General features: G+C 47.5%; 2 protein-coding genes across 2 annotated transcripts in view; both read right to left on the minus strand.

The window, feature by feature from the left end:
• Window positions 1-12,754, minus strand: part of LOC119389789 (cyclin N-terminal domain-containing protein 1-like) — a 489,989-nt gene that overhangs the window by 438,229 nt on the left and 39,006 nt on the right.
• The window catches only part of LOC119389793 (uncharacterized), a 40,592-nt gene continuing 30,974 nt past the window's right edge, over window positions 3,137-12,754 (minus strand). The window contains exon 2 of the mRNA XM_037657179.2: window positions 3,137-3,818. Within this exon, the coding sequence (XP_037513107.1) occupies window positions 3,168-3,746 (579 nt within the window). The 5' untranslated portion in view covers window positions 3,747-3,818 and the 3' untranslated portion in view covers window positions 3,137-3,167. The remainder of the gene's footprint in view (window positions 3,819-12,754) is intronic.

The raw sequence follows: 12,754 nt of genomic DNA on the forward strand, positions 1-12,754 counted from the left end.
TCGTCTGCTGCTATTCACCTTGGCCTGGGTTTGCGAGAACGGAGCCGGATATAAATAATGCGAGCCTTGAGAAACACGTTCGCGTGCGAGACACCCAGACAATTCGGAGCGCCGAGGTGGCGCAACGGCTGCTCCGGGTGAGAGACCGTACACATTTTTTTTTTTTTTTTCCCGCAGCGCAATCGATAACGGTGGCCATCGCGTCACAGCCGGCGGTTCTCACTCACGTATACCATCCCGCGTGCCCGAACGATGTTTATTATGGGTGTGGAACGGGTGCAATATTGGCAGCTGTAGAGCGATGTCTCACCGACGGCTTCTTTATGGAACTGTAAGTTATTTGTACAAAGAATTGCGTAGGTATAAAGACAAGGGCGCAGTGACCAGTAAACAGCGCTGGGTGGTTCCCAGACTGTCGCGTCACCTGTGGAGAATATTATTACCTATCCTAAACGCGCCTCTGAGTAAATGTAGAAAAATATCGCTTCCATCGCCCCGTATAAGATAAGCACTGTAATCATAAAGTCTCTTTCAATCGAAAACGTTCCTTCAGCCCGAATCGATGTACTATGGACGCTGAATTTTACTGTGTCGTTTTGAAGTCGTGCGACAATCGACTTCCCTTTTATTCCCTAATATGAGTTCCCTTCCTACCCTTCCCCAGTGCGGAACAGCAAAACGGGCTCAGTCCAGTAAACCATTCCTTTCTTTCACCCTTCTTCTTCTTCCTTTCCTCGGAGAGGTACACGAGCACACCCGTATCAAAGGTATTGAAGGACGCTGTCCGTATGTTTCAAGCGGAGTTTCAGAATGAGCAACACTGGGTCGGTCGGAACGCGATCTATGGATCAGTGCACAGTGCAAAGGAGGGGAAGGGGGTGACTTTCTGGCTTCGTTCTTTTGTTAGTTAGTTAGTTAGTTAGTTAGTTAGTTAGTTAGTTAGTTAGTTAGTTAGTTAGTTAGTTAGTTAGTTAGTTAGTTAGTTAGTTAGTTAGTTGGTTAGTTGGTTAGTTAGTTGGTTGGTTAGTTAGTTAGTTAGTTAGTTAGTTAGTTAGTTAGTTAGTTAGTTAGTTAGTTAGTTAGTTAGTTAGTTAGTTAGTTAGTTAGTTAGTTAGTTCTTTACCGTACTACCTATCTGGCAAAAATTTGAGCGTATTACCTCAGGGTGATGTCTGGCATCGCTCCGAACACTGTGTCAAAAATAAATGTTTATTTATTTCTCTCTCTCTCTCTCTCTTTCACTTATTTCTCTCACTCGCTTGTTTTCCCCCGATTTTCTTGTTTTTCTACGTTTACATGACGAACAACGGTAAAATCTCAGGGAAATGCGCGGTGTTTTTGCTTTAGGATGATAAACCAACTAGCTCCTAATGTGTTATTGAATTTCAAAAAATATATATAATAAATAACCGTTGCTACATCCATGATCTGAGAGCCTCTACAGCATAAGTCGGCAAAAAGTGTGAAGCTCACTCAGACTCACCAAACTTTTCCTCATCCGGACTCACTCCGACTGAGACTCACTGAAAGTTTTCTCAACCAGACCCACTCGGACTCAAACTAACCAAGTTATTGCTCACTCGGACTCACTCAGCCTCAGACTCACGGCTCAAGCTGAGTCTGAGTGAGTCGACTCATGGGTCCACTAGCGTTATAATTAACATTTTAGACCATAGTGTCAAGGCTCTTTAACATCAACTTCTCATATAATTGGTACTCTACTTGGCGCGGTTTGATCTGATACGTTCAAAGACGAGTTATCTATGGTTACAATCCAGTAAGGACATTTTTATTGGAAGAGATGACTCGCACGACATATTTTTATCAAAAACTTCCCGTGAAAGATTTGGCCGGAGGGAGGTCAAACCACCTCATCCCGCCCCCCTCTATAACCTCTGTAACTCACGCCTCTGACCAATAAATATTGAGATGGCGTGTGAACGCGTGCGCTTTTAAAAATATATGTGTGAGTAGAGTATAAACGTGAGTCGTCATAAGGCTAATAGTAATGCTGAAGTTGAGTAGATAGCACCATAGGTCGGCAAAAAAATGTGGAGCTCACTCAGACTCACTCATGAAATATATTTTGCTCCAAGGGTTCACTCGGGCTCAGACTCACCAAAATTTTCCTCGTCCGTACTCACTCGGACTCAGATTCACGAAAATATTACTCGCCCGGACTCACTCGGACTCAGACTCACGAAATATTACGCAGCCTGACTCACTCAGACTCACGGATAAATCTGAGTCTGAGTGAGTCGACTCATGAGTGAGCTTGCCTACCCATGTGCAGTAAGGTGCACCTGCGTATACTGTCTGTCGTCACCGCAGATGATTGTGTCAGAGTCGGTCCTTGATGACTAGAAACATAAGATAACAGAATCTTCCATCGGAGATTCGAAGTTGCGGGGTCAGCGAGTAAAAACAAATTAAAAAGGAGGGAGTCAGCGTATGTCGAAATATTTATTTTCGATGTCAGTTTGTCAAGCAGGATCTATTAAAAAGTACAGGCATGTTATGCAGTTAAAAACAAAACGCACTGCCGCTAATTTCTTCTAAAAGCGCGCCGCATATATTACTTCAGTCGTTGTTATCCCAACCAGTTATTAATTCCTCCGTCGCTTACAAGAATGCCACAGCCCACGCTTTCTATATAACACGCAAGAATTTTAACAGCGCGTGCGCATCACACACGCGTCACAAAAATGAGTTACAGCGCGCAGACCATGCACGAATATCGAATTGTTGCAGTAAAATATCATCCGTCAGTTATAGAAGGCTCATTTTTTTCTGTGCTTCCATGCATCACCGTGGTGACTATGATAGGGCAGTGTTACCACACAAAGGCTCGAGAGATAATGAGGTTTCGCAATATAAATGAAGTAACTGAACATCACGAATGCTGTTGATGTCACGCCACCGATATTCTCAAAGTCCAAATATAGGCTGTGTCAAGAATTCGCCTCTTTACACATGTATCTTCCGGGCGGCGCTCATGCAGGAGATGCACCCGGACTTAGCTATAATGTCGCACGCGCGGCAATATACCTTTAACTCGGGCAGTACGTGTAAAAGTAATTTCGTTATATCGACGTCAGTTTGCGCGTATCGCACTTCACAAGCAGTGTTGACAAGAGGAGAGACAGATGTGTACACATTTCCGCATCTCATCGAAGTCCTCTGAACACGTTCCACAGCACAAACAGCACCGCCATCAGAATGACGGCGACGCCGACGAACGCCGTGACCACGTTGCGGTGCGTCAACACGTCGCCGTCGTCTTCGCCGTCAAACGCCATCCAGATCATGGTGGCGCCGCCCAGTAGCACGAGCGCGCTGATTGACGTCAGGAACCAGGAGAGCGTCAGTATCCTCGCCACCCGCTCGGGCCACGCCTTGTCGCCGCCTTCCTCTTCGATGGCGATGACCACTCGGTTGAGACGTGGCGTGATGACGCCGTAAGTGGGATACCTCGCGAACGCGGGCACGTAGAGCAGCGGCTGCGAACAGGGGACTGCCGCGTCCAGTTCTCGCGACGAACGCTGCGATTCTTCGAAGATTGGCGACAGAGTGGGTTCGTAAGGGACCAGAAACATCCGGGATTTCTTGCGTCGCCGCCGAGACCGCTTCACCTTGGGTGGCAGCGGCTTAAACGCCGTGGGTCGCGGTGTCTCCGTCGGCGCGGGAGACGGATCGGGGCACTGCGCGTCGGAGTCGAACATCTCGCTGGTTTCGTGTCGCTGCATCGTGGGCGGTAGAAAAACGGTGTGTGCGAGGCTCAGGAAGTTTCACGATACAGATTGCTTCTTATTCGGGAACTGTCAAGAAGAGAGAAAGAGGGAAGAGAAAAAAATGCGAAGGAAGTTTAAATCACTTGCCGCTGCCACACAAAAGGAGCGCGACTGGAGAATAATCACCGACTCCTCTGTCGTTACCCAAAAAGAAATACCACTACAGAAAGCCGAGAGTCAATGAATCATTGTACCAAACGTGGCCTCCGTGTCTGAGAGTCGAACCTACGTCATCGAGATTAGCAGCGCAATACCAACTTTAAGCTGGTAATTTGCTATTGATAAATATTGACTGTTATCAGTGATGAATTAAATGCATTGCTCTAAGTTTTACTGAGCCAGAATTCCAAAATATATTTGAAAATGCTTCGACATCGTGACGCCATGATGGTCTGCTGCATAAAAATTTGGCGAGAAATCAAAACACGGTGATCTGACCATATATCCTTCTAATATTCGACACGCAGGCGTCATCGCAGTTATTGAGGGTTAGTGTGCTCTAGGCCTGACCAACGTCATTGCTGAAACGCTCAAGTCGGACTAGTGACCTCGTCAGCAAACACACATTTAAGGCGGGCTTTCAAGGGTCTGTCTATCAAAGCTATACCAAGGCGACAAAAACCAAGCTAACTTGCAACAGAAACATATATCTCATTGAGAGTCGCTGAACTTTGCGGAGACGCCTTATTACAGTTCCTACGAAATAAGTACAAAGCGACATCGAAATTTCGGATGAGATAAAGAAATTGCCAAAAGTAAATCAAACAAATTCCAGCTCCGAAAAAGGCAAAGAGGTGAAAATAAAGGAAAGGTACTGAGATTAACCCGAGGATAAATATGCACCCGTATACTCACAAAACTTTATTTCGCCAGAATCGTTCCTGAAAGAAAATGTGAGCCAATCCTGATGTTCGACATATCATTAGCAAAGCCAGCTGGCCAATGGCAAAGAGCAGTAAAGAAAAAAAAAGCATTGTGAATTTCACGGCCCATGGTTTGCTACCCTATAGAGAGGCTTGATGGATGGTTTACAGAAAGATATAAGCAGGAAGGAGACAAAGAGAAACAGAGCGCATGCGCACAATCCCTGCTGTTCACTGCCCATGATAACATTTATCAGTACTGGAATAGTTAATGGAAGTTTGTTGGTCATGTGTGATTACTTGTTCACACGCACTGTGCAGAGAAACGGGGGCTTCGTTGCCTCGACACTACAAAGGCGCACAGCAACAGAGAAGCTCCACGCATGCGCGTGGAAGTTCAGTGACTCTTACTATAAATGTGCAAAAATCTGTCAGCTTTCAGGCAATAGCGTGACACTGGGGATACGTCTGTGAAACTATACTGAATATATCAAAAACAACATGTGCACCGAGATACGTATATATATGTTCGTTTAGACGACACAGAGCTTTTTTAACCACCAGTGACAGGCGCAGCGTATACAACTTCGTGAGCTATTTTACATCATGCAAACGAACAATATTTATACGGGAAATAAAAATAGAAAATTGAGCAATTAAGTAAATCGCAAATGGTAGAGATAAAGAGAGAGAGAAAGAGAAAGGGGCACATGCAGGTGAACAATTAGTTACCTTATAGACACCTTGTCCTATGTATGGGCGAATGTGAACTACGCGCTATGGGCTGGTGTCAGAATGACGTATGGTGTCTTCCCGTATTTCCAGAGACAAGCATCCGAGCACCCGCCGTCGAATCCTATAGCTGGAGCAGGTGAGGTGGCGCGACTTAGCTCAAGGACGCGGGCTCGACTTGCAGCCACTGCGCCGAACTTCTGTGGGGTGGGCCCGGGCCAAATGCAAGAACACCCGTCTTCACTTATGTACATGCACGTTGAAGAACCCCAGGCTCGAAATTAAGCCACAATCCCCCCCCCCCCCCTCCCCCCTTACTGCGCGCATCGCAATCGTATCGTGCTTTTGGCACGTAAGACCACAGAATTTGATTACGCATCCGAGTCTGTCTCAATTTAAAACGTTCAACACGGATTCGAAACGGTATACAGATCGATATGGGTGTTTATTGGGAGGCATACGCTTACATTCCACGGAAACGACAAGGTAGAGACAGTGATGCATACAGAATGCATCTGAAGCCAGAATAAGGTACACAGGTATGCAGATGAAGGTGTCCGATTTAACCGCTTGCACTGTTGCGATCACGTGGTTTCAGGCAGGAGAGACACCGGGCCTTGCTGCACTAGAACGGCGGCAAAAGTGTGCATGAATGTAGTACATCACGAAAGGCACAACGAGGAACGCAGCTCCAATAAAAGCCAGCAGCCCTACCTGGTCGATTGGCACATCAGGATATTTGAGCATGTCGACGGTGATTTTGCATGCCACCGCAAGAACCCCGACTGCTACCAAAGCGGCGATGACGTAAGCCATATGAATTCTTTCCGGGAACGTGGCCGACGAACGCCGGCCTTGCTGCGCGTCCTGCAAGCACGCGCTGTTTCTCAGAGCCTCGGACGGGGTATCTAGGGGTCCACTGGTACACCTGGTAAGTCCGGGAAATCTCTGCACGCCCTCCGAGCTTACGCTGTTCCTCTGGGACTGAGCCGGAGCCTCGGTAGGTCCACTAGTCCAGTTGGTCAACTCGGGAAATTGCTGCTCCTTTTCGAAGCAGCATTCGCTGTTCATCAGTGACCGGGCTAGAGTCTCGATAGGCCCGCTAGTCCACCTGGTCAACGTGGGAAATTGCTGCTCCTTTTCGAAGCATACGCCGTTCCTTCGGGGCTGGGCAAGAGTTCTGAGAGGCCCGCTAGCCCACTTGGTCAACCTCGGAGATCGCTGCACGTCCTCGAAGCACACGCTGCTTCTCTGGGACTTCGCCCGAATCACGAGAGGTCCACTGGCCCACCTGGTCAATACGGGAAGCACCGGGGCCAAACCCCCGTGTTGTTCGGACTCCGGTCCGTGTTCTTCGTGGATTGGCGGAAGAGAAGGCACGTAGTACCTCACGCTGCAACCCAAGTCCGGAACCCGCATGTGGCTGCCAAACTGCGGTCTCGGTGGGGACGGTTCTGCCGCCTTGACAGAGAAGGTCGGCCGGTCGTGGTGCTCAAGAGACGGCATATTTTTAAAGCGTCAGGGCTTTTAGAATAGCAGGGCGCACGACTGCACGTCAGGCTGAGCAACAGTTCCAGGCGGCGATCGGCTCGTCTTCTATGCAAGGACGAAATTCAACCACAAGCAACGAGACAAGTATACGCTTCAAGAACGCGTTGTCTCGCTCTCTCTCTTTATACGCAGAACAATGCTGACCAGTGGTGTTCTTTTTCATGGGCGGAGGAGCTTATTGTCTAATCTGAGACGATTACTGCGGAGCCACAGTTCAAACATTTTGCCCGACCTTCTCTCAAACGGTTCACTTTTTTATCATTGTTCTTTTTTTTTTTTGGAAGCTATGGCTGCGACTCAACGACGCAAAGGACAACACCAGCGAGAACGAGAAAAAATGGGCGAAGAAGAAGCTACAACCATGCTGGCTCTGAATTCTAGACATCCTGATGGTAGTAAATAGTAAGCGCAAAATTCACCAGTAATAATAATAATAATAATGATAGCCACCTCGATTCATCTTAATATACTATAGTCATCAACGTACACCGCGACACCTCGTCCGGCCACCTATTACGGCTACTCGTTTCGGAATATATAAGAATGTATGTACATCCTGTCTTTAAGCTCGCACATAACGACAAAAATCATTGAAAGTAAGAAGAGAGTCACTGGGGCGTATGCCTTACACCCATACCCTTGTTACACGGGTACGCTAACCACAGTTACGACCAATCTCAATTCCCACAAACTTTGTGGACAAAATGTCACCAAAGATATGCGCCGCAGAGGGGAGAGAGAAATAAAAGACATGTTGTTGGTCTAGTTGGTTCATATGCTTGATCTAGAAGTTCGCAACGTGAACCAAGGGGCTAAAGGAAGGCATAAGGAGAGGAAAGAGCGCTGACGCTCTTTCCTGTCTTTTGTCTTTTTCTTTTTTTGCCTCTGTCTTCGTCGTAAAAGCTCGCGTCAAGAAAGAAAAACGCAAATTAAACGGCAGTCAACAAAAGTGTCATGTAAAGCATGCCAGCAGGCTCACACAACTCCATGCAAGTGCAACGGACCTCAGGCACGGCCGACACTCGACCTTGACCGCTGGATTCAAGGACCGTTCCACCGTTCACTGTTAGACTTCATACATGAAACGAATTTACATGTGTTTTTGACAACGGATATCACTATGCCTAAGGGCAGGCTTTCGAAAAAAAAAAAAAAAAAAAGCTTGCGGAATGTCGTGCGGCGTAATTTGGTTGTGTGTTTCTGAAGATCATCGGGGGGCGATCATTGCTACGTGAACCACGCAGGACTGGGCATCAATCAGGTAATTAATGAGCATAAAGGTTCGACCGTCCTCCTCACCTTGTAGGGACGCTACACGTGGCAACCAAAATGCACACGAGTGCTCGTATTAGAAAAAAAAATTAATCAACATTTAAAAAATATCAAAAGATCGCAATCGCAATAGCCCACCATCATCTGTTATCAACGCCATACAAAGAGGCCATTTCTGTATCGAAGAGTTACAGCCACGAAGTACAGTAACAGTAGCGTGCATGACTTAACTCTGGCCCAGAGTTAAGTCATGCAGTCATCAGTTTTGTTGAAGTGGCGCGAAACACCTGAGGTGTTTCGCGCCACTTCAACAAAACGGCAAGAGATACCTTGCGTTATGATCTTTCTTTCTTTCTTTCTTTCTTTCTTTCTTTCTTTCTTTCTTTCTTTCTTTCTTTCTTTCCTTCTTTCCTTCCTTCCTTCCTTCCTTCCTTCCTTCCTTCCTTCCTTCCTTCCTTCCTTTCTTTCTTTCCTTTCTTTCCTTCCTTCTTCTTCTTTCTTTCTTTCTTCTTTTACCGCATCCTGTACCACTGTTGTCTTTTCCAGGTTTTCTTTTTTACATTCTTTTGTTCTGTTCTTTGCGTAGTAAAAGCGCGCCAACACTACGGTATAGAACTATTCATGGACATTTTCAGAATGGATGTTTCGTATCTTACCAGTAATCTCCTTCGCGCGTGTTTGTATGATCATGCCTATTATACACGTCATTCGTTTGAACGCCACTGCCCTGTTTTCCTATATGAAATAAAATCTTTAGAGCCCACAGGCAAACATTTAAAAAGAAAAATCAGTGCACTCTTTCGCATATACTTTGAAACGCGGGACTTCTGGCACGCACTACAGTCGCGGACACGTCGGTGATGAATCACGGAAGCTGGTGCGATACAGATCTTTAAAAAAAAAAATCATTTTCTTTCTGAGCTATATCAATGGCATCGTTTTTTTTTTTTTCTTATAATGCGATTAGCAATCTGAGGCTACTTCACAGTCATGCTGCTGCCCGTGTCCAGGGCGCCGCTCTCGATCGCAAAAAAAAGAAAGGAAAAAAAAGGAAGAGAACAGAATTGACGCGTTCAACTGGTATTACTCATAACGCGCGCGTTTCTAATCGACTATTTGAAATTAAAGTTTACTCCTTAAGTTTTTAATGCCTGTATTATATTGAGGTTTTACTGAAGCAAGATGTGAGAAAACTGAGGTTTTACGCCTGTAAAAGACCACCAGGCAGTCACGTCCTATTGATATCTGCAAGCCAAGATATGTCCAAGATATGTCAGAACGAAATCTACAATGCTAACAAGACAAGTTGGATGCAGTCGGGGTGCAGCGTTTAGTGAAGCTTTCTCGGTGGCGTTCGAAGAGGCCGACGCTGTGGCGCATGAGTAAGTTATAGCGATTATCCTTCTTAACGTTCTCTTTTTCCCACGCTACAGATAATACTGGCAGTGTCTGTGGTAAAGTGTATGACGCAGAGCAAACACGGAGACAAATGAAAAAGAAAAAAAGAGAAAAAAGATTATTGACACGAGCACTGTCTCGCAAGTTAAACATGAAAGGGATCTTTGCCCTATAACACAGAACACAAAAGTGAACCCAAAACGACGGTAAACATAATCCAAACCCAAAGCTATATAACGAAAACATACAAAACAATAACTAGCCTCATTTGAAATACCAGTGTAATACGATTCGTCCCGTAATACGGCGTGCCCTTATACAGAGCTTATAGATAGATGCTAACTGCCAGTAGCGTAAATCTTTTTTTTTTTTTTTTTGGGGGGGGGGGGGGGTTTACCATACCTTATGTCTGTTCTTCCGTGCGTTTGTGCTTATATATATATATATATATATATGCAAAGTAGAAAATTTCGGGTAGATTTTGGAACCCCTCCCCCCCTGCTACGCCAATGTTAATTGCGTCCACAGTCATCGCGAAATAGCTTTCGGCAGTATCCAATAAGAAAGGCAGAGTGTGAATAATTATTTACAAGTACAAATGAACATTTGTTGAAACAACGAAAAAAAAAATGTTGCAGTGGCTTAGCTGGGCTATGCCAGAATAATGTAGCGTTATCAAAGGTTGAGCTGATTGTTCTTAGCTTTCCTGATTGTCTAGGATTAGCTTGATTATCATGCTTAGTGCTGCTCCAATGACACACACACATGGTATACATGTTATGTGGCACATGTATATTTATTTCGCCCGGCAACTACTTCGGGCTAAGATGAGTTAAGCTTCTCCGCTCTTCTGCGCCGTTGAGCAGCATTTGCGCTCTCCTTCTCCATGGCTAAACCACATTGGCAAACGCCAGTCAGCGGCGCTATCAAGCGGCTCCAGCGCAGTGTGAGACGGCGACTGCACAGCGAAGGCGAATAGCTGCGCGCGCGCCGGCGCCAGTACGTCTACCTCGGCTACGACGTCACTCCTCTGAAGAGCGCAGACCGGCGACAGCGAGTCGCGCGCGGCAGCGGCGGAGTGCGCGGGAGGTGCCGGCTCCGATGCACCTGCTGTGTGACATCACTGATCCTCGCGCATGCGCAGCACGGCTCTTGAGGAGCCACGCGAAACTGGCTCGGCTAGGCCAGTGTAGCTAACGCTACAAAAGAAAAGGCAGCGACAGAATTCACGCGAATGGACAGTTTTAGTGCTGGGTATTGTAGTGTGCACGTACCTCACAGGAGTACGGCCACTAGCGTGGGTTCGGACTTAGCGAGCCACAGGGCCGCGTCTGCCGTCGCCTCGCGTGAACTAGCGCACCGCTGCACACGCACGTTCGAGCGCAAACAAGGCGCCGAGCGTAACGCGGCAAGTACACAGTACTGCTCTCGAAATCCGCAACACTTTATTGCCTGCGGCAGCTCCACAAAACGCAGTACAACGCCCGCTCCCAAAGGCGGCGGGAGAAGCAAAACAGGCTTAACCACGCCACGGGCGAAAGTACAACACAAAGGGTGCCGCTAGCACGTCTCCGCGGGCAAAAGGGCTCACGGCGACACGCCGCTGAGAGAAACGTTCCCTCGCGACTATGCTGCGTGCTCTCACGATCAGCGACCAAAACAGGGCCCGATCGCTCGAGCAAGGGCAAACTCCGCTCGCGTTGGCTTCGATAGATACGGTTTCGGCGTAGTAAGACCACGCGCGAATGCACCGCACCGCTCTTCAGCCTAGCGTTCGGAAAGGACAACGTAAGGTAAGCGCTCGCCGCTGGCGCAAGGCACCGTTGGCGAACTCCGTCCGAGCGAGCCCAAACAAAGGAGCCGACGGACAGGAAAGAAAAGACGTGCTCACCTTACGAGGTCCAGAGAGAGTCTGACTCCCCCGCCGCGCGCAACGTCTCGCGAGACGCGAGCACGCGAGACTCGAACGTGGCGCCACCGTCGCGATCCGGCGCCGGGGTGAGGGGGTTAACGTCACCCCCGCTCACCCAGCGCCGTAGGACGGCGGAGGAGGGGAGCGACATGATCGGACATGAGGATGGCAGAAATAGGCGAAAAACCCGCGCAATGGCGACGGGCAAGCCTCAATCCCCACAGTATCCAAGCGGCTTGCATACCCAAGACGTTGGGGCGGCGGTACTGCGCATGCCCGAAGCCCCAAGAACATGCGTCCCTGGTCCGTGCGTGCACGCGGCCATAAACAACGCTGCCACCACTGGCCTCCTAGTGGAGATCAGCTGTACGCAACCCCGCGCGTACCCAAGCCCTTGGGGCCCGAAGCGCTTGGGTACCCAGCACTAAAACTCTCTAATGTGTCAATGAGGCTCACCGAGTATTTCTTAACACGAATGGAACGTTGAATTATAACTAGCTTCGCTGTATCGTAGCAAATAAAAGTTCCGATGAACGGTAAATAAGCCGTAACCTGTCCCATGGTAACGTTCAGGTACAAGGATCATGTTTTGCCCAATCAGAAATCCATGTGTCTTTATAGCTAGAGAGGCTAGAAAGGTTTTAGCCTCTGTACTATAGCTGAACTCGTATTCGAACGACTATATATTATGCAGTGTAGTTGCTACACCTTCCTCGCATCAGGGAGGATGATGATGATGAAATAAACTTTTAATTTGCCAAAACAGTGTCCCCGAGCTCTTAAGCTTGGGGTCAACAAAGGGAGGAGCAACAAAATTTTCCGAAGTTTACTCGAAATATTACTTTGTCATATCTCTCCACACCTGGTCACAAAAATGCAATACATTTATGTAATTAGATGACACAGACCACCGTCTAAATTCTTAGAGATTAGAAGGTGCGCAGATTTCTGGTATACGGAAAAAACGAAGCCGCGCAGTTTTGAATGAGAGTTTGCTTGGTTTCTCTGGCACAAAGTGTTCGGGCTGGGAAACAGCGATGACGCGCATGTGCTGTTCCTGCTAATTCCGTGCGGAATATAGCAATATGCAGCGGTAAAGTAATTATTCCGTAATTTACCGATTATACGGCTTACCAGCCCGCAGCTTATGGACGGGAGACGTGTAACGCGCAACAGATAAATTTACTCGCCGCATTTGTCAGCTCTTCCCTCAGAGTGGCATGATAGCCACAATT

The sequence above is a fragment of the Rhipicephalus sanguineus genome, chromosome 4 (assembly GCF_013339695.2).
Source record: "Rhipicephalus sanguineus isolate Rsan-2018 chromosome 4, BIME_Rsan_1.4, whole genome shotgun sequence".
NCBI classification, from domain to species: Eukaryota; Metazoa; Arthropoda; class Arachnida; order Ixodida; family Ixodidae; genus Rhipicephalus; species Rhipicephalus sanguineus.